Source organism: Silurus meridionalis, chromosome 20 (genome assembly GCF_014805685.1).
Source record: "Silurus meridionalis isolate SWU-2019-XX chromosome 20, ASM1480568v1, whole genome shotgun sequence".
NCBI classification, from domain to species: Eukaryota; Metazoa; Chordata; class Actinopteri; order Siluriformes; family Siluridae; genus Silurus; species Silurus meridionalis.
Window position 1 is genome coordinate 3,221,126 of NC_060903.1, and position 27,596 is coordinate 3,248,721.

Genomic DNA, 27,596 nt, shown 5'->3' on the forward strand with positions numbered 1-27,596 from the left:
GGGCTGTGTGTGTGTGTGTTTGTGTGTGTGTGTGTGTGGGTGACAGGGTTGCTGGACGCAGAAGTTTAGTGATTTGTGGTAATCAGTGTGTGGTCTGATGTATGTCATGGACTTGCAGGAAATAATCTAGCAGGCACAATAGGGCATTGTGTGAGTGCAGCTGCATTGCCTGGAGCAATTAAAAAGACCCGATGCCACTTCTCTGAATGTGTGTGTGTGTGTGTGTGTGTGTGTGTGTGTGTGTGTGTTTGTATGAGTTTCTGTCTGTGTGTCCATTGCTCTGATTAAAAAGGCTTCAGATAGTTTCGTTTGTGGTGTGATATGCAGATTTGACCTTATAAAAAAAATGTATTAGCTTTTGGAGAGAGGGGGAAGAGAGAGAGAGAGAGCTCCTGCGATAAACTGACCTTTTCTGTTGAAGTGAAACAACAGGAAATTGGCACCAGGCGCTTAAAATATTGATCTCGGAAGAATCTTTGTGTTTCAGGGTGTTTTTTAAATGCTTGCGTCGAAACAAATTCCAGTTGTGAAGAAAGTATATAAGAAACAACGACAAACTCTCTCTCTTCCTCTCTTTAAAATCTCTCTCTCCTCACGTCACATCCATCAGGATTCCCCAGGAATAATCCTCCTCCCTTTGCACTCCCACATCCACGCAATTTTCCATCTGTCCCTCGTTCTTCCTGGGAATTGAGTTCTCATTACATACCGCAGCTGGAGAGATTACACAGCGGTCCCAAGCGTCCTCGTAACACTACGGCTGTGTTTATCTGCAAATATTTCCAGTCGGTGCAAACGAATCGGATGCTATCAGACATGCCAAATCGTGTAAATATTTTACAATAATAATTGAGAAAAAGCGAATCGACCGTATCGGAGTGTAGCTAGCAGTTTACGGTGTTAGCTGAGTTCGTCATCTCACAAAAGAATAAAATATTCTCTCACATGATTAACAACATTTTTGGTTCTCGGGTCATTATGCGGCATAGTGGCTAATCAACACTTTCTCTGCAGTCATACCGTCCTCAAACATGAACAAAACAAAAAAGTCGAGTTGAGACGTTAGCGCTAAATCGGCGCATATGTGGCTAACGTGAACTTCCCCAGCGATGTGAGGGAACTTTTTTTTTTTTTTTTTGTGAAACGTAAATAACCCACTAAATCGGCTAGCGATTTTCAAACCATTAGCACTACAGTTAATGTTTTTACTAACATTTGTTAATTACAATTACAGCTAACTATCTAACTTGCTAACTAGCTTACCGGTCTTGTAAACAAAATACACAACAGATGGTAATCTGTACAGTGACAGATGGTAAGATTCAGGCCCCTAAACTCCTTCCAATTGTGACATTCTTTGAAAACAGGACCACGATAGAAAGCAAGGACGTGCACTGATAGAACGACGACCTCGCAATCATCAGAAATGATCTGTAACGAACTAAGTTATAAAATTTCTCTCCACCTGTTTTTTCCTCGTTCTGTTTTTTTCTCGCCTCTCCATGCCTCCACGTCGCTAATTAGCGTTTGTGCAAGTGGAAGAGAAATCAATTAATGGCCGCTGAAATAAAGGCGAGAAAAAACGGAGCCCAGCAGAGGAAGAGCGGGAGGCATAGACATAGCAAATGTCACCACGTTGTTTTTCTACATAATTAGGGAGTTAATGGAAACCTTAATGAACGTGACGGCGTCCTTCTCGACATTGGAACCGCGACTCCACGAGGGAGGGTTGAGTGGCGGTTGATCGAACGGGAGAGGCACGGGATGGAGCCTATTAATGAATGATTACGGCTTATAAAAATTGCAGCGAGAGCGTATTAAGATCAATGCTTTATATGTAGGCAACTTTTGTGTTCATGTAAAATCAGGCGGTCCGGTTTGTTTGCTGCTGCTGCGGCTAATTAGACATAATTATTCGAGATTAGCCTTGCTGTGGTGTGAACACCTGAAAAAATAAAAGTCCTTTCACTTCAAGAACTTTAATGTTGCTGGCATGGAGTCACTAATCCGTCCCATCAGAAGGCTTTTGAGAAGGTTGCCACGTTGTTACGGCTTAACTGTTAGGAAGCTGCCACCAGAATGGTAGCTCAGTGGGTAATTCATTGGACTTTGTAAGTTTACTGGTGGCGCTGTTTTGTGTTTTGTGTATATGTTTCCACGCTGACTCGTGTTTGTCTGTTTGCACCGTCTTTTGTCTTGCACTGTTTGCACTCGGTTGCACACGATGCACATTATGTGGCGAGGACAACTTGCATTAGTCCTCGGCTTCGTGTCCTGTATGTAGCCCTATGTTGTGTTATGTAGCTTTATGTTGTTTTATGACTTGACTCTCTCAATACAGCGTTCCTAGCGTTTCTGCCACTTCCTCAAAATTCATTTGTGATCATGATTAACTTACTTTTATGTCATGAAAACAAGAAAACAAAAAAGAAAGACAACATTATAATGCATGGCCTTTCAGGACCTCTGTATACTGCTTTTCCATCAAAGGCTGACACCTGCTCTCTGAGGCAGCCAGTGGCCCAATAGCTGATGTTTATCAGATCAGAAAACTGCCCGGCATGGCGATTGAAATGATGACATAATTGTAGTAAAAATGTTGTTTATTAAGGAGATGATTTGTGCATTTGGATCCTGACCAAACCTAAATGGACTGTCATGGCAAGAACAGTACCTCAGTACCAAAAACAAAAAAATTCTGGTTGCAGCTATCTTTTTTTTTTTGAAAAAATAATGGAATGTATGTTACTTTTTTATTGATGGTGGTTGTTTTGTTCTACACACGTGTTCCTGAATGATAAGACACTCTTTCTAACTCACAACCATCTAAAAAAAAACCTTCAAATAACAGAAAGTCTCTTTTTTCACTATAGAAATATTATTGCCAACATCTACTCACCTTCTAATCTCCACTAAGAGCAGTTTTAGGGGTCAGAGGTTCAAGCCCCATTATTGCCAAGCTGCCACTTTTGAGCCCTTGAGCAAGGCCCTTAGCCCTCAGTGCTCCAGGGGTGTTGTAACATGGCTGACCCTGTGTTTTAACCCCAGTTTCTTTCTTTCTTTCTTTCTTTCTTTCTTTCTTTCTTTCTTTCTTTCTTTCTTTCTTTCTTTCTTTCTTTCTTTTTCCTATTCTACATTATATAATGGAAACATACTTTTTGATGATCCCTGGGGCCCCACTATGGCATGCTACCCCAGGTGGCTACAAGAGCGAATAAAAAAAAAGCTTCTATGCTTTAGATTCTCATCTTCCAGGCTGAGATTAAGATTTGTGTAATCCGTGTGTTGTTATTGCTCCTCTGACCGCAGGTTAATGCCGCACTAGAAAACAGAGTTTCCTGTTTTTGCTTCCTTGCATTTCTCCTGCACTACGTTTCATTTTGTTCTTGTGTTCTAAATGTAGAGTAGGATGTTCAGAAATATTCAGAGGTTGGAAGTAATGAAGTACAAATACGTCGTTATAAATATAAATGCTCTTTTTATTTATATTTTACACAAAGTCCCAATGTTTTTTGGAATTGGGGATTAAGTTGTTAATATGGAAAGTGTAACACATTAACATTTACCTGCGGTTTAAATCACACCGAATCTACAAGATTTCCTTCTGTGACAAAAGTATTGACCTTTTATTTACAACAAATTTCTGAAATCTACACGAACACCCTGAAGCTAAAAACAATGAATTTGGTGACAAATATTGTGCATAGTTATCAAATAAACAGCATTCAAATGAACAGCAAAACTTGATGATCATAAATGACCTTGCAGGGGAATTGTTGGGTTGCAGTTGCTCACAAACAATCCAAGTTTAAGAAATTTGAAATACAATATACATATTAAGTTATATATTAAGTTTAGATGCTGTACAATCAATGCATTCCCAGTCTTAATAAGATATACAGTGTGTAGCAGCAGTGAAACAGAAGTCAGACTACAATAATACAGTTACAGTATAAAGTTATTGCACATGTTACAGTTATTAATAATGTTATTGTGCTGAAATTATTGCACATAATTGCCCAGGATATTAACATTATATTAGTGTAGCATGAAAATCTTTAACTATATCTATATTATAGACCAGCTGTTTATCACTCATAGGGAGGAGTTTTGATGCCACTATATAACCATAGTTATATAGTAGTTTCATTGCAGTTACCGTATTTTCCGGACTATAAGCCGATACTTTTTCCCCACTCTTTGAACCCCGCGGCTTAAACAACGAAGCGGCTAATTTATGGATTTTCCTGGGTTTTTCCCGGTTTCACAAACTTCAAGCCGGCAAAAAACTGAGCCCCATAACATTAGACCAATTAAATTGCCGAACGGGTTCAGGTGAACCAATGAAACTCTTTGTATTAAATCAGATGCGCTCCCACTGAATCGGGCCGCACCACATCATAAATATGGATGAGGTTCCTCTAACGTTTGACCTGCCGCTCACTCGGACTGTCTACAGGAAATGCGAATCATTCGTCATGCTGAAAACAACCGGGCATGAAAAAACGCACTTCACTTGTTCTGAGCTGCACGGCATCGGGAGAAAAGCTGCACTGATGGTGATTTTTAAACGCACGCCGATGCCAAAAGATAAACTCTCGAGAGAAATAGTTGTGAAAGGAAGGAGGAATACAGTGAACAATGACTTTCTTGGTAGGCTACTGTTTAGATACAAGCCGTGTAACAGACCCTGTATTTCGTTAAAGCCTGTGTAAAGTTCATTATTTTCAGTGTAGTCACCTGCGGTTTATTTATGTTCAAAATAAAAATCTGTATCAAATTCAGTGGGTGCGGCTTATATTTGGGTGCGCTTAATAGTCCGGAAATTACGGTATCTAATCAAGGGAAGTGTTTTTTTTATGCTTTAATTTTTTAATAAAAACAAAGAAGACCTTAAATATATTGTTTTCATAGTGCTTTCTCTTCTGTGCACACTGTATTTTTTATAATTTCTTGAAAAGTTACGCTCAATACGTGAATTGTTCCACACCTTCTGGCCAATCAGAATGGAGAATTTTATCATTCGAATGAATGTTTGCATGCTTGGAGTTTTTTGTTTTGTTCATTATTATTGGAACGGACTAAACACGATATAGAAATAAGAAGTGTTACATCTTTGTGGAGCTTTTGTGTATTACCCACAAATGCAAGTAATAACTATAAAAGAGCTATTCTTTTCTTTAGCAAAAAATGTTTCCCAACATTCTCCCCTTTAACTGAATTTTTTCTCTGGGTCAGTTTTAATCTCACTGACCACTGCTGACTGCAAACCCTCGGTGAATATAACTATACAACTCGCCCCTCTAATCCCACACTCTAAAACACTCCTACCATGGACCTCAAAAGTTCAACAACTCTTCCATGACCCTGCTTGTCCCCACAAGCCCCTCAGTCACCCTGACAAAAAATCATTCTGAGATTCATTATGAGAGAAACACTTTCCTTTCCCAACAGGCAGTTCAGCATAAATATCCAATGAGGTACCCAATATCAGCAGCAGCCCCGCTTTTGTGGTGGCAGATTTATGGCTCTCGGATGACTTCAGCTCCATAAAGCTAATTTCTTTCACTACACTTCCTACTGTAAAATGCTTTGGTGCTGTATGAATCACATTTATGCTGAGCAGCCTGCTCATAAATCAAAAACTTCAATATTAGTCTTAACGTTTAGTCTGAATAATGCGGCATTCGAAATTCTGATCTTTGGATACTGCTCTCTGGAAGAGCTCTGAGTCTTTTTCTCCTTCACCTTTTTTTTTTAACTAGCACCAGGATGCTGATGAGCAAAGAGCACAATTAAACGCTCTGTGTGAGATAAGTAGGTTAATTTGCATGTCTTTTTGAAAAAGCGCATTCTGAAAGGGAAGTTACGGCAAACAGCACATCATTCCAACATGAGTACAGACTATTAATAATAATAATATAATAATAATAATATATGGGAAAAAAAACAATATGGTAGTTGTTTTAAATGCATTAACTAGAGCTGGATGTTTCACTACGGCCTTCTTAGTCACACACAAAGATTGGAGACTGTACTGCATAGGCAGAGCACTCAGATGGAAACGTTTGACTGGTACTCTGTGGCTTAATGTAAAAATAGATGCAGGTTGGGCAAAGATACAAAAAAATAATAATTATAATTATATGGGCGCATTTTTATGATGTCAGGTAGAATTCTTACAAAGTATTTTACAGTATTTTAGAACTACAATAAGTATTTTGATACATAATATGAAGCCGTTTTCATCAACCCTATCAAATACAAATGAGAAAATCTTATTTCATGTTTGAAATATGTATTTGACATGTATCATAAATATTGCCCTTTCCTGACCATGACAAACCTGCATGAACCAGATTATCGTAACAAAACAAACCGATGTGAACTGTAAACACCAGACCACTGTAACAAGACAAACCGATTTGAACTAGAAAAACACCAGACCACTGTAACAAGTCTAACCTGTGTGAATCAGACTTCTAGACCACTGTAACAAGACAAACCTGTATGAACCAGACCACCAAAACAAGACAAATCTGTGTGAACCAAACCACATAACAAGAAAAAGTGTCACGAACCAAGCCACCAGACAGTCTTAATGAGAAAAAACACAAGACCACCCTGACAGGACAAACCTGCATGAACCAAACCGCCATAACATAACACTCCAATGTCATCAAAACGTTCGCTCACCCTGATCAGGTTTCTTAGCAAAAGTCAAGAGCAACAGCAACATAGATACACAGAATGATATGAAGAAGGGGCTGATTTATTTCAGATCAGTGATGGTCATGTAAAGTGATTACACAAAGCACTAAATATGTTTTTGTATTTGGTTCTTCCAAGAATAATTCACTGTAAGGCATTTACACCAGTTGGACAGTATTTAGAAGGACCATTTGACACGACAGGAACAGAAGTTTTAGGACTTATTTTTGTCATGTGAAAGGAACCCAAAGTAAGAAGTGCCTTGGGAAATATTTCTCAAAAATATCCAGAGACCAAAATCGTGTTAAGAATAAATCCACCTCTTCCCTCCCTTCCTCCGTCTTAAGTTTCGAGTGATGTTGGGAGCCATACGATCGGTGCGATTTTGTTGTAACGAACGTGATTGTCGTTGATGAATATGGGTGGGCTGAGTTTAACCAGTCAGTGGGCATGAAACATCGCGTTCCACTTATGCATGTCTTGACACATCTGTCAGCTTTCCCATCCCACCACGGACAAGCTTTGTTCTGGACTACATAAAAGGATTCAATTCAGCTGTCAATTGTTGATGAGGTTTTGATGGACGCTTTTATAATGCAACATCCATAATGTTATGAAACACCAAGCTTGTAGTGCGTGAATGCAAATTAAATGGAGCTGCTGGCAGCAAATGCAGCAGGTATATTCACTTAATCGCTTCCTATTTTAATGCAATAGCGATAATGGGGGGGATTTATAAAAGAAGTTTAAAATTGGCTGAGCTTAAAGAATCGATGTCTGACTCTGTAGATCGATTTGTGGTTAATGGGGAATTCCGTTTTGATGATTAGCGAACATTCAGACACCAGTTATCTATCTATCTGTCTGTCTGTCTGTCTGTCTGTCTGTCTGTCCGTCCGTCCGTCCGTCCGTCCGTCCGTCCGTCCGTCCGTCCGTCCGTCCGTCCGTCCTTCCGCCCGCCCGTCCGTCCGTCTGTCATGAAATGTGCTTACTAGAATATAAAAATGTGAAAAAATTGGTTAGTTGTGATGTTCTCTATTGTTGCCCCCTGTCAACAGAAGATACTAACACCCCTAGTTTTTAACTTCCTCAAAAAAACAAAACACAAAAACTACACCATAGATGCATGCAAGCGAAAAACTGTAGAGAAATGCATGGTGCAGCAGCAGCTGGTTTTTTGTTTTTGCTAGGCAGCTGCTTGGCCCGTTGTGGTTAAACTTAAATAGACCAATCATTCTGTGAGGGAAAAAAAATGGTCTTAACAAGGTACTGCTGTGTGAACCAGAATACCTTGAAACCAAAACTAGCATACTGAGATCGAGCGGAGTAAAAACAAATACCACACAACAAGGCAAACCTGTATGAAAAAATCCATTGTAGGGAGATCACCAGTAGAAAACCAAGCCACCATAACAAAAGAACAACATCAGTTGTATCTAGAACAACCCGCATGAACCAAAGCACCGCAATAAGACCACCCTGCATAAATAAAAGTATTGTAACAAAGCAAAACTGCATGAACAAAACTTCCCTTCAAGATAAGCAAACCACCATAAAGCCCGGTACACAGCGAGTCGATGGTCGGCCCTCGGACAATGTCGGGTGGTTTCGGAGCCTCAGTCGGCTTTTTTTTTGGTGGGTTCCGTACCGTTAGCTCTAGTCAGATGGCGTCAGCTGTTTTTTGCCCGATTTTGCATGTCGAATCGTGAATTAGTGAATGAGCACTCGGAAAAAAAAATGAAACCGACAATAGACTAAAGAGGGACTGCCTCCTCTGCTTATCCGTTTCTTTCATCTTTCTTGATCCTGTGATGGTTCATTTATTTATTTTTTTCTATCTGTATACAATGCAGATGACCTTGTATGCCCTTTCTGTCAGTGTACATCTTGAGTAGTAATTTTCCACTGCTATGCCTATGTTTTACAGGACACGTAGACAGAACATTGTGCACTTTCGCTTCTTCTTTTTAATTAACAGTTACCATCACTTATATTACCATATATGGGGTAATTTTCAGGTTATGTTACCGTACAAGGAGATGTTTTTCTGTTTTAGCTTAAATGTGACTGTACTAGATTCAACTAAAAATGTCGACTCAGCGGGTTTACAAGTTCCTCATCGAAACATTTCTTGTGTATATAAGTAAGGAAGAGACGAGTGTGTGAGAGTTGAGCGTCAGGCTCTGGTTCCTTTTTCCTAAGAATACTCTTGCTGTGCTAAATTGTTCTGCTCTTTGTTGTTCTGTTCTTTCGAATCAACCAGACACGTTGAAATTTCCATGACGATCCACGAGAAGAACAAGGGCCATTTGCAACTTACAAAAAGCCACAAGATTCCTTTAGGAATTATCACCTCAAATGTAAACGCGACTTGCTTTATATATTCACAGCTCTTTTCAGCTCTTCCGGTTTCAAATACAGACTACTGCCACCTGCTGGTATGGAAGAGATCTGTTCTCTCACGCAGGCTCAGAAGGTACACACTAGTTGACAGATGGATGTGGTCTGTCTGGTGTGTTTTTTTTTTTTTTTTTGCCCAAACACAGCCTCTGCGTGGCGACACAAGGCGATGTGAGGCAATGTTAGGTGACGCCACAGTAAGCTTTCCTCATAGCTAGTTTTTTTTGCCATCAGTTTGGTGTGTCCTCACCTTAAGAAGACAAGCCTGCTCGAGCTGTTGTGATGAGCTGTCTCTGTCGAGAGCTTTGTTGGCAATGCAAGGGTTTAGCAGGAGTCATCTCAGAACAATATGAGTCAAATGAAAATTTATTTGTGTGGGCATGGCCATAGAGTTTTATTCTTTTAGCTAGAAAATAAAAAAACCTGATTCCAGATGGACTGAAGAGTTTGATGTGTTATGACCGCAGGCGTGGCGTTTTTGTTGAAAGCGAGTTTGAGATCAGGTGGCAGTCCGAACATGGATGACTTATTTGAGATTTCTGTTTCTCTGCAAGCAACTCGGAATTGTGTCATTAAACTGGCCTTAAGCATCGATTACAGTCATTTTGACACATGGGGGACAGCAGGATTTCGGTTTATAAATCATAGACAGCAGCTCCCTCCAGAATTACAACACATAAAAAAGATTGCAGAAGACACCCTAAATGGTGCATAAGTCCTAAAAGGCCATGCATTATAGTATATTTTTCTTTTTTGCTTTCTCATGAGTTTAACGAAAAACGTTTTCTCACGATGTCATCAAAATGAGAACAACCGGTGTGAAATGAAACCCTGTAACATACCTTCAGGAACGAAACTGTACCGAGTTTAACCAGAGCGAAAACCACCCACTGTAACAAAACCAACCAAAAAAAACATTAGAACGAGACAAACCTGCATCCTCAAAACCGAGACCAACCTACGTGAAACCAAACCATTGTACCAAGACAACTCAAGCATTTTAGAAACATTTTAAGGTTGCAAAGCAATATGCAAGCAACATCCCCATTGACTGAACCAGACTGAGGCTACGTCTAGACTAATCCGGATCAATTTGAAGTTTTGCCCCGGGTCCACACTTTGTTTTTCAACCGTTTCCCAAAGTTGCTCATCCACACTGAAACGCCTGAAACACTTCGACATGTGTTATTTCCGCCCGACGTTTATTCACTTTCCAGCTCTTTGAAACGTCGTGACTAAAAAATTAGTCATAGTTTCTGAAAGCCTCAGTTTTCACAGTCCACACTGCGACACAAAAACTGCTTTTTCAAATATATCCACTTTGGAGAGCGTTTTTTAAAATGCTTTCATTGACGGAAAACGCCGACCGAGACTTAATTTTCTTGTGATCTGGACATAACAGATGTTGTTTCCTTGTTATCACGACTTAGTTTTCTCATGATCTCTACGTAAAAAACGTTTTCTCACGTCGTGGTCTTATCGGGAGAAAATCTCACGCCTTGTGAATGTTTCTGGTCTTTATAATGGAGAAGTGTGGTGTCTGGAATTTTTCCAGCTTTACACGGTGAGAGAACAGGTTTTCACATTGCGATCAAAACCTAGTCGTGATAACGAGAAAACAGCGTCTGTTATGTCGAGATCACGAGAAAATTAGGCCGGGGTAACTTTTGTTATGGCAAGAAATTTATGTCGAGATCATGACAAAACAAAAAATATAATGCATTTTCTATTAGGACTTCCATCAAATGGAATAAAAAAAAAGTATTGGGACACCTGACTTTTCCAGCCAGATGTGGTTCTTTCCCAAACTGTTACCACAATGGTGGAGGTAAACAATTGGATGTCTTTGGATGTGGGAGCATTCCATTCACTTTGTGCCCCTGTGCACAAAGCCAGCTCCAAAAAGATATGCATGGGTTGGAAGTGTGTGGAAGATCTTGAACCTTACTGAACACTTTTGGGGTGAATTGGAACGCTGACGTCACCACAGGTTTCCTGAATGAGCACAAATCTCCACACAAATCTAGTGGAACATCTTCCCAGAAGAGTGGAACAGCAAATGGAGACTAAATGTGGACTGAGATGTTCAAAAAGCACATACGAATCTAATGGTCAGGTGTCCACAAACGTTTGTCTTTATAGTGTATGCAAACAGTGTATTTAATCAGCGTGGGAATGAGAACATAGTGGTTGACCTTGAGCCCTTCTACAGCTGACAGCCGTCCTCGATGTAAAGAAAACCATCGGGTCAAGTGAAAGGTTTACTGAGAATGTAGTAGTGTGTGTGTGTGTGTGTGTGTGTGTGTGTGTGTGTGTGTGTGTGTGTGTGTGTTTGTGTATTTGTGTGTGTACGTGAAGTACATCATGAAAGATCACTCAAAATATAACTGAATCCTGAAATAGATCCTCTCCTGTGTATTACTTTTTATGGGAAAATAAAGCGAACGTGTTAAATCGACAGCTAGGATGCAAACCGAGTCCCCCCTACGCCACTGCTCTAACCCCCCACTGTCCTTGTCCTCAGCAGCTGTGCTTGTAATCAGGTCATTGTCCCTGTAACTAACACACACACACACACACACACACACACACACACACACAGCAGACACATTTACGCAGAGGCGAAAAGAAAAAGAAAATACTCTACTGAAGTAAAAGTTCTATTACTTCAAAAAACTTTATTTAAGTACAAGTTACTCATCTAAAAATCATTTCACATTTGGTACATGTAAAAACCCACGTTACAGTAAAACGGCGAAAGCTGAACCGCGATGTGACGAGGGATAACTATAATATTATTTATGGTAATGAGAGAAATCGCGAGTTCCAAAAATGTGTGATTGGTTATGCATTAACGCTCAAATCGAATGCAAGATCAGCAGATTTACTCTAAAATTGATCAGACTTTTCATTCATTGCATGACACTTTAATCATGATAAAGGAAATTCAACTAGCTTAATTGTCCATAGACTCGTTTGCCCCAAGTCCCCGTTTATTTTCAACCCTGATGCTAACCATCATTAGCGATGTCACACGGTGATGCAACGCAACAGTACAACGATTATGTAAACTAAATATTATTAACTTATATCGACATGCTTGCGCAGGTTTGATGTCGAGTTTTTTTTACGCTGCCAGTGCAGTTGGCTTTCTGCAAACACTGTTTACACTGCATAATAAAGCTGTTGCCTTTTGTGCAAGTCAAAGTGGACGCTTAAATATATACAGGAGTTTGTTCAATAAGAATTGCACTTTCAACTGGGTCAGCATCACTGGCGTCTGTCTTGTCCGTCCCCATTGTTCTTCCCCTGAGTTTAACGCGTTTGTTCAACGCCCATGTGTCAATCAGGAAAGTCGTTTTTTTCCCCTGCATTATTTGTATTTATTACTTTTTTTACTCAGTAATGGATGCGATTTAAAATTAAGTTAAGTACAATACTTCATACGAAACATACTTAAGTACACCAAAAAAACAGCTGGATTACAGTAACTCAAGTCAATAAAGTTTGTTAATTTTCACAAGAACACAAGCTTGTCCTATTTCTCGTCTTTAAACTCAAATTGAAAATTCCCCAAAGGTGCACGACGTCGAAAATGTTTTCCAGGCACGCTTTAGTAAACATTCGTTCACACATTTCGCTCAGCTGCATTTGACAGATCCATAGTGATGGACAGAATCCAATTTGAGCCATTGTTTTTGCTTCCTACCTTTTCAGATATCGTCGCTAATCCAGCGATTTGTGTGCTACATTAGTTCAAGTAAATGTCTCTGTAATCAACAAACTAAGCCTCAAATCATCTTTTAATCTAGCCTGTTATTATTGTTGGACCGTTGCCTCGGACGTGTGATACTGATCTGATGGAGAGGGCTCCAGGAAAGAGCGAGAGAGAATGAGAGAGATGGATTATCCTGAAACAGATGTTTGATCGTATGTCAAGTGCACCAGAACCTCCTGAAAATACCGGAATTAGAATGAGACTCTGCAATATCCTATTGTAATTTCAATTTCTTTATTCATAGCACGTTACATTCGTAGCACATCTGTACCCCCAACTCCCATGACATCCTGAGAATGCAGCAGCGGCGGGCCATGTGTTTACTCACTCAGGCCTTCAGTGATGTCCTACCTGAGTCAGTCCACTTATTAATACCATCATTATGACACCACATCTAAAGAAACCATCAATATTATAAAGTAACGCAGAAGAACTGCAACTGCACTGCATCGCAGACAGGAATCTCATACAGCGAGAACGAATGTTATAAACTAAAGCAAGAAACCCAGAGAACACATTTTAACACGTCTCTTTTCACTGTAGCCACAACTGCACCACCTGCATGCATCATCTCCAGCAGAAGCATCGATATTAACCTCATAAAATGACCCTGTGTTTTCCCTGCATTTATGTGCAATTTTTTCTTTGTGCATTACGCTCGTCCTGGGGATTTGAAATTGTGTGTTTTTGTGCAAATTTCACAGAAAAGTGTAAACGGTTCATAAAAAAGTTTAATTGTTTTGAAATAATTCGGCCGATCTTTCCTCACAACGTCCAGCTGTTCTTGAAAAGACCGTCTTGTCCCTGTATGTGTATCTGCGGCCAAATCAATTTCTCCTCCTCTATCAGCCGTTGTGGAACTGCTATTAACTCCACACAAATATATTTGAGTTTGTGCAGTTTGCTACAGATGTGGGTTGCGAGCTCTGTCTCGCACGCTCTCTGACCACCCAATCAAAGGATGTGAAATTGATGCCAATAAATTTAGAGAAATAGATAGAGTTTAGTGGGGGCTTTTGACTAAGCAAGCTGCAATCTGATTGGTTAAAGCAACATCTTCAAGCAACATGGAATTGAATCAATAGGACGCCTGCAGTGTTCACAGTGCTGAAGTGAAGAGATTATTGGGAATAATTCAATACACATTCATGGACAAAAATATATTAAAAGTTAAGTCCCTGATTGTCCACCACTGGAATTGATTAAAAAATGTATCAGTAGCAGTGTGATGTGAAGCTCAAGATGATTGTATTTGCAATATTGCATGAATATGCTAATGATGAAATACTTTTATTTATTTATTTTTACTTGTATTGTTGTAAGACATTGGTGGCTCAAGTTACTTCCTGTTTTCATTTAAATTGCAGCTTACATTACAGAATATGTATATATAATTTTTTAATTATATTTAATGTATATAAAATGTAATATAATTATTAACATAATAATAAAAAATATTTATTAGATATGTAAATACAGATTTTAATATACAAAATATTGTTATAATAAAATATTTATAAATTCTTTATATTATTGCAAAAAAAAATATATTTTATATGTCAAAGGAATACTACAATATTTTGATATCATGGCTTAATATAATGTCATCTCTGGAAAATCATGAACATATACTGAAATAATCAAACAAACACATTAAGAATGTGAATATTAGAATAAGAATTAAGACTTTTCTTAATGATTTTTTAATTCAATGATTCAACGATGTTTATCGAATGTTTTGACATAAGCAACATTGATAAAATTTCTTGAAATCCTTAACATTTTCTTTAAGCATCACAAGACTCGAGGTCTGATCTTAAATCTCTTTTTGTGCTTTATGTCCAGATTGAGGTGTTTGGTGAAACAGCTGGAGAGAGGTGAAGCATCCCTGATTGACTTGAAGAAGAACCTCGAGTATGCTGCGTCGGTGCTCGAATCCGTCTACATCGAAGAAACGAGGTAAAGTATCAGCGTTTATAGAGTGGAATATTTTCAGCTGTAAAAGCCATGTAGATTTATAACTCGTAGTTAAATCGATTTAAACCCAGTTTGCTTATATTCAATCTCGTAAATGGTCCTCTGACAGTTACTGCAGACCAGAAGCACCTGGAAGCGTTTACCACACAGCCGTGTTCAATTATCTGTTACGATGAGTTTGTAAAAGTAAAAGGGAATATTTATGTTCTGTTATTCCTAAAGCATAAGCTGAACAAGCGGAAAAACATCGGAATAATGTGAAGGATACTGCGGCTTTCGAACAGATGTGCTTTTCATAGTCGGTTTTTGATAAACAGCAACACGACGTGATTTCAAACACGATGCATTACCTCCTGCTTGAAAGGAAAAATAAAATGTAATCTAATATAATAAAATGAAATAATATAATATAATATAATAATAGAGACATAAAACAATCCCAGTTTCAAAAAGATGAGACACTGTGTAAAATGTCAATAAAAACAGAACGCATTGATTCGCACCAAAACCTCGTACCATGAGCCCAAACCTTCTTTTCAACGGAAATCACGCAAATAAGGTCACATGTGTTGTGGCGAGTTCAAGTCTGGAGTTTCTTCATCGTTTATTCCTCTCTAAATGTTCTGCTTGCTGTTGAACTGATGCTGAACTGTATGTTGGTTATCAGTAGATACACCAAGCGCCAATTAGAACGAGTTCTAAACACAGCGCACGCTCGACCCTGATTGGTGGATAGCTGCACGTTTGACCGGCTACGATTTGATCCGCTAATAAAAAAGAAACGACTGATTTTGCAAGATGTAGTTGAGGAAAAAAATATGAGATTTAACTTTGAAATGTAGTGAAGTTAAAGTAAAAGTCTCCCCAAATGGAAATACAGAAGTAAAGTACAGACATGTGAAAAAAAAAACTACCGTAATTTCCGGACTATAAGCCGCTACTTTTTTCTCACGCTTTGAACCCTGCGGCTTAAACAACGAAGCGGCTATTATATGGATTTTTCCTGGGTTTTTCCCGGTTTCACAAACTTCAAGCCAAAAAACTGAGCCCCATAACATTAGACCAATGAAATTGCCGAACGGGTTCAGGGTACCCAACGATGCCAAAAGAAAAACTCCCAAAAGAAATAGTTGTGAAAGGAAGGAGGAAGACAGTGAACAATGACTTTCTTGATAGGCTACTGTTTAGATACAAGCCGTGTAACAGACACTGTCTTTCATTAAAGCCTGTGTATAGTTCATTAGTTTCAATGTAGACATCGGCTTATTTATGTTCAAAATAAAAATCTTTGTCAAATTCAGTGGGTGCGGCTTATATTTGGGTGCGCTTAATAGTCCGGACATTACGGTACTTAAGTACAGTAATGAATTAAATTCACTTTGTTACTGTTCACCACTGTTTTTTGTTTTATTCACTGTGTATTTATTCTGCGCAGAGTCCCAACTTTTTCGAATTGGGATTGTATGAAGAAGTATAAAAACCTGCGAAAATGACACCAAAGTATAATGGACAATGTCGATCTTTAATATATACATACCAAATATACCAATTTATCCAAAAATCTCCATCCATGAAATAAAGCTACTTTTGCTTTAGCTTTGGTCATCCAGTCAAGCCGAAATGACATGAACTTTCTCAGGTTTGTATTTTCTGGGATGTAATAGTGTGACATAGCTGGTCATCACGTGCAAAAAGGTCAGTTTATTGGTTTAATATAGCAGAGAAATCTTTATTCATAACTCATGATTGTTCCTCCCATAGAGACCTGTTTATTCCTCATTCTAGGTATAATAATGTGTCATTCTGAATGCTCTAAAATAACACGTTTCTGCCCCGACAAAGCTTAAATACCTTCTGCCTCAGGTAGAGAAACACATCTTTCTTCATCTCTATAATAAGTTCAAGGTCTAAGCAGAGATATATATATATATATATATATATATATATATATATATTTTTGAAAGGAACTCGGCCCATGAATCAGCTGGTCGTTCATCACAGGGACGTTCTGAGAGTGATGTATTTGGGTTCCGACTCCCTTGTCATGTTTATTTCTCTGTCTGCACTGGAGTTGGGGGAAATATTACAAATGACTGAACCTGGATGGTACGAGGAGTGAAATTTTTTCATACCTCCGCTTGGTTTATTGGTGTGTCAGTGCAATTTCACACTTATTACCCCGTTCGCCAAGTCTGCAGCGGTGTGAAATTGATACCTTTTGGTTTGTTCACTATTCAATAACCTGAACTTTCTACCCAAAAAGTGTGTGTGTGTATACACACACACACACACACACACAAACATATTGCTGTTAATGATTTGCTGTTATGACTATTAAAAGCTTCATATTTTTGCCATGTCGGCTTGGAGGCGATATAACCTTGTTTTTGGGTCGCTGTCAGGCCTCACACTGTGTAAAAAGCTGTGATGTTTTAACTTCCGTGGTTAGTTAGTTGGAGGAAGCGAGCTTTTACACCTTGCAATGTACGAAACAAAAACAGTACTGACAGAAAATGAACAATAATTGTGTAAACAAAAAAAAAGAACTAAATATCAGGCTCCGGAAAACGTCCGCTTCAACCAGAGACGTGAAATTGTTTGGAAGTTTACAATGTGGGTTTTAATGAGCGTCTGTTCCAAAATAAGAAATCTGAGGATTAGCATAATCATATTGAGAGCCGTAGAGACCCGGGGTGAGGAGTCACGCAGATCCATTTTAGTTCACATTAGACACACAAGGGCCGGGCAAATTTTCATGGACATGACTTACATCTCTCTCTTTCTTTCTATCTTTCTATATTTCTGTCTCTCTTTACCTCTCTCTATTTCTCTATCGGTCTCTCTAGCTCTCTCTTTATCTATCTCTTTCTCTTTACATCTATCTATCTATCTATCTATCTATCTATCTATCTATCTATCTATCTATCTATCTATCTATCTATCTATCTATCTATCTATCATCTATTTTATTGAGCTTTATTTGGCACTGATATTTTTTATAACAAAAAAGAAATATAACAAAATAAACCAAATAAATTATAATAATGAAATATAAAAAAAAATAAACAAGAAATTGTGCAAGCAATGTTCATACATTCAGAAGAACATCAAGGAATATTTGTAGGAAGGAAAAATGAATTAGTAAAAATAATACTTATGAAGAACCCATCTACATTTTTACAGCTTTTCACAGATGCGACTTACAATTATGTCATTCATACAACTGAGCAGTTGAGGGTCGAGAGCAGTGGCAGCTCAGTGGTGGTGGGATTTAAACTCATGACATTCTGATCAGAAGTCTAACATCTTAACCACTGGTTTACCACTTTTACCAGTGTTACAGTTGTACAGTTGTAACACTGATAAAAACGCAAGGCAGATCCCTCACTGTTCCTAATATTGTGGCAGGGCAGGAAATAATGTGCTCCAAATAGACAGTGGTCTTTCTGTAGGTCTCTCTCTCTCTCTCTCTCTCTCTCTCTCTCTCTCTCTCTCTCTCTCTCTCTCTCTCTCTTTCTTTTTTTCTCTCTCGGTCTCTATCGGTTAGGTGTCTGTTGAACCCAGAGGAAGTGATGTAATGACTGTGAGTTGTTGGATTTGCTGTTAGGTCCAGCAAAACATGCAGTATGTCTTAGTAGAAAGAACAAAATGGAACAAGATTCTGTTTCTGACAATAAACTGCATTCTCAACATCGAATATACTAGAATATTAATTGGACTTGGAATTGGTCTGGTGAAAAAAACAGTACTGAGGTCACTGATGGTGAAGTTTTCTTTCAAGTAAAGGTTGTTAGCAAGCGACAAAGTCGATAAATATTGTAATAAAAGTTCTTCGTAATTTCAAAATTCCTAATTCTGTCTCTGTTCCTCTCACCGTTTCTCGTTCAGGCGCCTGGTGGACACAGAGGACGAGCTCAGCGACATCCAGTCGGATTCGGTGCCGTCCGAGGTGCGTGACTGGCTGGCCTCCACGTTCACACGTCAGATGGGGCTGATGCTGAGACGGACGGAGGAGAAGCCGCGATTCCGCAGCATCGTACACGCGGTGCAGGCCGGGATATTCGTCGAGAGGTGATCAAGTCTGTTCGATTTTCCCAATTCAAATTCAGGTTACATACCTGAAGCCTTTCATACAGGAGGCTTCATTTTCTCATGATCTCAACATAACAAACATTGTTTCTTTGTGATTAATGCTTAATTTGTCTGCAGGCAGGATCATCGCAGCACCATGGAGAATCGCATTCGCTTTTACTTTGATCAGGGATTTAAACTGAAATTTCTCTGCGCCTGTCAGTGACTGACAATTTAAACTAATACAGAATACACCGCAAAGTGCTGATCACGAGGAAACAATGTTTATTTCGAGATCACGAGCAAATTAATTCATGATAACGACTTTTGTTATGTAGAAATCACGAGAAAACAACTTTCGAATTTTTTATTACTATTAATTAATTAAATGTGAAATAAACGTCTCTGTACAGAAAACCGAATCGACAATGACACTTGTTTTGAAACTAAGAGTGTAATTACATATTTTTAATAATAGTTTTTACAAATAATATTACAGATTATTATGCTAAAAAAAAATTCCTCAGAGACAAAGAAAAATATAGAAGTCAAACCTCCTAACCACTGAGCTACCACTTCCCTGTGTCTAGCGGAGATTCTTGTTAGCATAATATCTTCTGAATGTATGTGATTGCAACCATGAGAATTAATGTTGAAACAGTAGTCTTTCATGGAATTTCATGGAACCACCCAAGGCGTTGATGAGAAACCGTCCCCAGTTGCACAGAGTGGCCTTCAAAAGAAGAAAACACTAGAGGCAGGTCTGGACGAAGTTTGAAGATCCACGGAGGAGTACGAGGGGCAGGAACAATGGTCACTGGAACCTTGGGAGCATGTTTAACTCGACCGAGAGAGAGAGAGAGAGAGAGAGAGAGAGAGAGAGAGAGAGAGAGAGAGAGAGAGAGAGAAGAAGCGTGACAGGAAGAGAAGGATATGGATTATTATGTGTCTTTATTGTTGTATGAAAGTTAATGTCACTGTGCAGTTTGGACTCCGGCAAGACTCGCTATGGCAACATAACTAAAAGGGAGAACCAGAAGGTAACACAGACATTAGGGATCTCTGGGATAAGAGACGACCCACCACACCACCGTCAATGAACCTGAGTGAAAGTGTAAGAGTGAGGGGACGACAGCATACAAATATCCCAGTTCACCAAACACTCTATATCCATTACGCTTGCTATTACCATTATCCTTTACCTAAGAAAAATCTACTGATAAAATACTTGAATAAGGGTATATCAGTAGGAGAATGCTGAGGATGGAGCCACCAGGAAGGAGAAAAAGAGGAAGACCAAGGAGGATGTTTATGAATGTGGTGAAGGAAGACATGCAGGTAGTTGGTTTGAAAGAGGCAGCTGTAGAGGACAGGGGGGTATGGAGACGAATGATATGCTGTGGTGACCCCTAATAGGAGCAGCCAAAAGAAGAGGAAGAATATATACTTGTGTGCGACAGGGTCAAGGTCACAGCAAAGTCAAACATCCAAATCAGCTATTGTGCACATTAGCCTAAAAAGGCTTCTTCTTGGTTAAAAGCAAACTTAGCTATGGATTTTCACTTATGCCTGCTGGAAAGTAGGAGCTCACTGGTAAAAGACATTGGCTTTCTGCTCGTACGCTTGGGAGTTGAAGTCCCAGCACTGCAGAGCTACTGCTTCTGGGCCCCTGATCGAGGCCCCTCCAGCTGTGAAAATAAGATAATTGTAATCGCTCTGGATAAGAACGTCTGCCAAAAGCTGTAAATGATTAATAGACCTAGAGTTATTAAATACAGTTCAGCACAGACTCATTGATTAAGAGGAACCCCCATGGGGGCGGGGCATGGGCGACTTGTGGGTTTTTTCTAACGCATTAAAATGATCAGTTCGGTGAAGGGAACATTTGTCTTGTACTAATCATGAATTTTCATCCGTTGGCGAAATAAATCTGTGGGCAGAGTACAAAGTGAGTCGGAGCATTTCAGCTAAGAGGCCTGAGCAGAACAAGACAAATTCTTCGGTTTTTTACATCTACCCTCTCTCTCTCTCTCTCTCTCCTCTCTCTCTCTCTCTCTCTCTCTCTCTCTCTCTCTCTCTCTCTCCCTCTCTCTCTCTCTCTTTCTCTCTCTCTCCCTCTTGTTCCCTCTCCCTAAATGTTTTACCAGACGCCATCATTTCATTACATGCGTAATGCATTTTGCTGCAGAACCCAGCTGATGAAAAGGAGCCTGTCTGTGGCTTTTGCTAATGGAGAAAGTGAGAAATGTGCAGTGAGGATTTTTTTTTTCTAAACAGAAGCAAAGAAATGTTGGATTTATAGCAGGAGGCTAGAAGGAGGTGCTATCAGAGAAAGGAAAATCCTCTGAGTCAGCTAGGAGACCCAAACCTGTTTCAGCATGACGATGCCCCTGTGCACAAAGCCAGCTGTATGAAGATCTGCTTTACATGGATTAAAAGTGTATGGAAAACCTTGAAAGGCCTGATTTAGAGCTCAAACCCTATTGAAAAGGTTTGGTATGAATGTAAACGCTGACTGCTCCCCAGGCCTCCTCACCTCACCTACATCAGAACTGCGCTTCACTAACACCCTTGTGGCTGAATGAATCTCCACAAATCTCCACAAAATCTGGTGGAACATTTTTCAAGAAGATTGGAGCTTATTATGACAGTGAATGGAGACTAAATGTGGAATGGGATGCTCAAAAAAGCACGTATGAATCTCACTTTTGAAGCTGTCTTTTGTTTGTTTTGTTTGTAGAGAGGAAAAAGCTCATGTTTCAAAGTGTTAGAATAGAAAGAAATTTTCAGCACCAAAGAACACCACCACAAGGACAGTGCTGGAGAATGACATGGATTCCCTGCCATGTTTAAGCCTCCTGACTGGGATGAGTCAATGGAATATCTCTGTCTTGCTCTCCAAAAACACCAGATGGTGTCCAGCATGTGTGGGAACGCCCTGGTGAAGAGTACCAAGAAAGTTGTGTCTTGCCTACAGTCAAGCATGGTGGTGGGAGCATCATGGTCTGGGGCTGCATGAATACTGCTGGTACTTCAGTTCACTGAGGGAAACATGGATTCCAAAAGATACAGTGACATTTTAAAGCAGAACACGATGCCCTCCATTCAGGAACTGGGCCAAATGGCAGCTTTCCAACATAATAACGACCGTGTGCAGCTCTGGTGATTTTTATGCCCAGGAGGATCAAGACAGTGTTGGATAACAGTGGTGCTCACACAAAATATTGTTACTTTGGACACAGGTTTTACATGTTCTTTTAGGGTGTACTCACTTTTGTGAGATACTGTGTGTATATATATATATATATATATATATATATATATATATATATATATATATATATATATATATATATAGAAGAGAACTCCATCTAGAGGGAGGGGGTGGGATGAAAAAAAAGGGAAAAATGAAACACTGGTACCTCAGGAGCAGAATAAGAGAAGGAGATTAAGGGAATGGCAAAATGTTCAAAGACACTATGCAGTCAATGTTTAAAGTCACTGTACTTCTCCATCAAGACATTTTTTTACTCTATTCATTTTTTTCACATCATTATGTATACTGCTCATTTCTTGGTTTCTCTTCTGAATGAGCAGAATGTACCGGCGGACCTCCAACATGGTGGGCTTAAGCTACCCTGCATCCGTCATAACTGTGCTCAAGGTAACACACAACTCACTTTACCATTACACACACACCTCTTTCAGAGCGAATTCTCATTCCAGCGTCTGTTTTATTGTAATTCACAGCATATAGACAAGTGGACTTTTGACGTTTTCGCTCTGAACGAATCGAGCGGCGAGCACGCACTGAAATTTATCTTCTATGAACTTCTCACCAGATACGACCTCATCAGCCGATTTAAGGTGAACGGCGTACTGATTTTGTCCCGCACACACTCAAGCACACACACACAATACTGCATGTGACTCCAGGAAACCAAGGCAAAAAAGGTATCGATACGACCAATCATATAAAATGATTTCATTACAAGCATAAGATTGAATCACACAATTACTGTATTCACACTACATACAACACAACACACACATTCAGGTGACCACACGGCTTTTTTTTCCAGCCACCTGTTCATTGTGAATTGTTGTAATTGTGCAATTTGATGTACCACGAGGCGTCGTTTTGAACATAGTTGCATCGGATTTGCATGCGATTGTTAGTAGATGCACTATATTTTTATTATATACACTGTGACCAATCATTTGTGACCAGTATTTTATATCTCGATTGATTTCTCCTCGCTAAACTGTTTCTCAAGCGCGTTTTCGTTTCTCTCAGCACCAATGCTGAGCATCACAGCACTGCAGAGACCGAGGCGTGTCCTGGGAGTCACATAGAATATACAGTAGATTAACATGGCAGAGGTAGAGCTGCATCTTTCTGAAGACAGAACAGGAAAAGAACATCTGGTTTTATTTCATCTTTTTTTTGTGCACGATACATCTTTAATGTATCGTATCGTTGGCTATGCATCGCCCACAGTTTTGGAGATGCGCATCCTTACTGTTCAATATTTTGCTCGATTTTTTTCACTGGATGTCCAAGGGATTCGTTCAGATTTGTTTCAGCCACCTGTGAACATCACCAGAAGCATGTTCAAAACCCTGACTCGCTCTGACTCGCCTGAACAAGGCAAATAAAGAAGGAAAGAAATACACACGCCGTACACACACACTGCTCACACACTTCACACACTCGTCTTCTGGAGTTTCAGACTCCCTCCAGGCTCTGAGTGGTGGTGCACAAAGGTGTGATGATGGTGATGATGATGGTGTGCTTTTCATCTCTGGGTTTTTGTGTGTGTGCGTGGCAGATTCCCATCTCGGCTCTGGTGTCCTTCGTAGAGGCATTGGAAGTGGGATACAGCAAGCATAAAAACCCGTACCACAATCTTATTCACGCCGCGGACGTCACGCAGACTGTACACTACTTAATGCTCAAGACGGGAATGGTGGTACGTACACACGCTTACATTTACATTAACATTTACGGAATTTGGCAGACGCCTTTATCCAAATCGACTTAAACTTATCTCATTCATACAACTGTGCAGCCCCTAAGCAGGGTCTGAGGGCCTTGCTCAGGGCCCAGGGGTGGCAGCTTGGTGTGTCTGGGATTTGAACTTATGACCTTCAGTGCCAAAATCCAATGCCTACACCACTAAGCTACCACCTCCCTCATAAAAGCATTAGAGAAGCAAAGATATTGTTATTTACATTTACTGCATTTGGCAGATTCCCTTATCCAAACCTACTTACATTGATCTCATTCATACAACTAACCAGCATGGGGTTAGGGGCCTTGTTCAGGGGCCCAGGAGATTGGTGTGATTGGTATTTGAATTAATAGCCTTCAGAGCCAATGTCAGTGCCTTAACCTCTAAGCTACCACTGGTGATAAACACACACATACCACATACATTATATGGACATAAGTTTCCACAAATCTCAAAATTTAGAGGAACATCTGAGAATAGTGGAGGAGACTATAACAGCACTAAATGTGGAATAAGACGTTTAAGAAGCACATCTTTAGATCAGGTGAACACAAACGTTTGTCCATACAGTGTATACATGCACATACACATTTAAAGATGTGTGAACATATTTTATAACTGAATTCTGAAATAATTTATTATGAATTATTTGATTTGTTTTCTATAACAGCAACTGCTTCTCTTTAACCACAGTGGGAAACCAACTTTCCCAACAACTCTTTATTCATAATAGAGCGAATATGTACATATTGTATATTTTATATCTACATTTACTGTAAGGTGAAACTTACTAAGACAAAAAAAACAGCATGTCAAAAAGTGTCAACTCCTTTAAGCTTGTTATGTGATAGACACTGACTTTTTGGACACAGGTTTTGGCAGATTTCTTAATAAATGTAGTAGAAGAGGTAAAAAAACAAAAAAGAAGCCTCAAAGTCAAACCCAGGCAAATTAAATTTTCAGCAGATGAACGAATAAAATAGTAAAGAAAAGTTACGAATTGAGAATGTAGGATTAAACGGTCGGGGGTAAAAAGTAGCAAGCAATAACCCCGAGAGCAGTTTGAGCGTATTCTTCATTGTTTAAATCGCTGTTTAGGTCTATAAAGAATTGGAATTTTCATGTGACATTTAAATTTTTGTATGATATGACGATGCCAGGATGGGCAGGGGTTGCACACTCCGAGCGTGACGGTCGAATGCTTTGGCACCGCTTTCCTGATGGTCGGAGAGTAAAGAGTGTGTGTGAGGTGTGGATGGGGTCGTCCACAATGCTGATGGGTCTGGTGTTCCTCCTGGGTAGACTCCTGGGTAGTCTAGCCAATGTCTCGACTTACGATTTTTTCAAGTTAAGATGGAGTCATCGGATCTCCATCGTAATTCAGGTGCTACCTGTAGTTATTATTATAGTAGTAAATGTTGCCCATTGGTTTTAACTCCTACAACTATCCCATAACCTATACCTCAATGAAGAATGACCATCTCGCTTAAAACATCTAACGATCGCTTTGTTTCGTCCCTTAAACATGGCTGACACTCTTTATATATTAAAAGCCGGGCTACGATCAGTAACTATACACTTACAAATTGACTGAATCTACTGATTCTGACTGAGTAATGGTCTGTTCACTGCTTAGAAATTGTCGGATGACATGTTGACACCCTCCATCCTTCTGTGATACCCTATGCTTCATGTGCTTATAGAGTACAGCTTCATTATAGAGTCCCAACAGGATGATCATTCATCTTATACTCTCTCACACACACTCACACACAGACACACACACACACACACACACACACACGCACACACACACAAACACGCACTGAGGCCGCAAGCTTGTTTAAAATCAAAAGGTCATTTGTTACACCGTTGTTTAAGGGGGTGTGATTTGTCTTTTAAATCTTTATCGATTTTTAAAAGCACAACTTATTTATCACTCGGCCCGGCCAATCGAAGCACCTCCAGCAAATGACCTTTAAAAAAATAATGTGTGGAATAATAAATGTTTCGATTAAAGAATGCAACTCCACTTGCTTCGGAACAGCTCAGAAACTCTGTGCATAATTTAATATACAAAATGTTTAAGACATGAGCTCACAAAAGCTTTGAATTTTCCAGTGTCACTGTGATACATCCATTCCAAAAAGAGAGGACGGTCAGTTTTGCCACTTTGGAGCTTCTGCCATAGGGAACTTGCTTTTGCGCCACTCAAGAACCTGTTTTTTTTTTGTTTTTGTTCAACATCAGAAAATGCAGTGATCTAAGGAAATCAGTCCTCATATTACTGACATTGATATATATATATATATATATATATATATATATATATATATATATATATATATATATATATATATTTTTTTTTTTTTTTTATTATATTTTTTTTATTCTATATATTTATAAAAAAAAATGTACACTTTTTTTGCCATGTGTTTATCTTCCCTTTTCATTTTTTCTTTGGTTTTAGAGAACAAAGGCACATGTACAGATTATCATGTGTGCACCAAATCAATCCAGAATGCTGTAAATTCACTTAATAAATTCCAGGGTCTTGTCTGGTTTCTCTTGGCAGCATTGGATGACGGAGCTGGAGATCTTCGCCTTGATCTTCGCTGCAGCAGTACATGACTATGAGCACACGGGAACCACAAACAACTTCCACATCCAGACCAGGTAAAGAGAAAAAGAAAAACAGAAAGCAGCAGAGTGGAGGACGTGGCTTTGGGCCATGCAGGAAGTCTGTCGGTCATCAGTGCAGTCGTTCAGAAAAGCCATGACACACACACACACACACACACACACACACACACTCAGAGAGCCTGCAGTCACAGTAGGAGTAATGAAAGCTTGGTGAGCTACTGGCCAAAACACAGCTGTCATCAGGGGAAAATGAGCTGTCGTGCCTTTTCAATAACAATCTGACCAGAGGCAAATGACAAGAAAAAAAGGAGAGAAAAGAGTGAGAGACAGACTGAGAAAACATCCTAAATAATTATAGTCCTTACTAACTGAGAAGCTTCTCTTCTCTTCTCTTCTCTTCTCTTCTCTTCTCTTCTCTTCTCTTCTCTTCTCTTCTCTTCTCTTCTCTTCTCTTCTCTTCTCTTCTCTCTGTAAAACCAAAACACACACACACACACACACACACACACACACACACACACACACACACACACACACACACACACACACACACAGCTTCCTATTTGTGCCCACGTACTTGCACATAAATAACCTCTTGAAATCTTTAGCGACCCTAGTGGAGGTCACGACCCCAGGATTGTGAACTAGTGATCTAGAATGACAGATTGGGTTTGAGCATCTGTAAATGGCACCTGACACAAATTTGCCTCCATCATTTATTTCCTTTCCCGGATAATACATGTTTTGGCTCAACAAGACATTCAAAATGGTGAACTAACTTGTGTAAAATGTTACAGTGGGTGAACGTTATGTCTTGAACGCGATGAATCTGCATCATATCACATCAGGTCTGACACAGCGATCCTGTACAACGACCGCTCAGTGCTGGAGAGTCATCACGTCAGCGCAGCGTATCGCCTCCTGCAGGACGACGACGAGATGAACATCCTCTACAACCTGTCCAAAGATGACTGGAGGTACAGCACGTCAACATCTTTATT

The 27,596-nt window shown here is 39.5% G+C and overlaps 1 protein-coding gene across 1 annotated transcript in view; it reads left to right on the top strand.

Annotated features, from left to right (window-relative positions):
* pde1cb (phosphodiesterase 1C, calmodulin-dependent b) overlaps window positions 1–27,596 on the top strand; it is a 77,634-nt gene that overhangs the window by 35,885 nt on the left and 14,153 nt on the right. Inside the window, exons 4-10 of the mRNA XM_046876043.1 lie at window positions 14,735–14,848; window positions 18,755–18,937; window positions 22,535–22,601; window positions 22,688–22,804; window positions 23,770–23,910; window positions 26,528–26,628; window positions 27,444–27,572. Coding sequence (XP_046731999.1) covers window positions 14,735–14,848; window positions 18,755–18,937; window positions 22,535–22,601; window positions 22,688–22,804; window positions 23,770–23,910; window positions 26,528–26,628; window positions 27,444–27,572 — 852 coding nt within the window. The remainder of the gene's footprint in view (window positions 1–14,734; window positions 14,849–18,754; window positions 18,938–22,534; window positions 22,602–22,687; window positions 22,805–23,769; window positions 23,911–26,527; window positions 26,629–27,443; window positions 27,573–27,596) is intronic.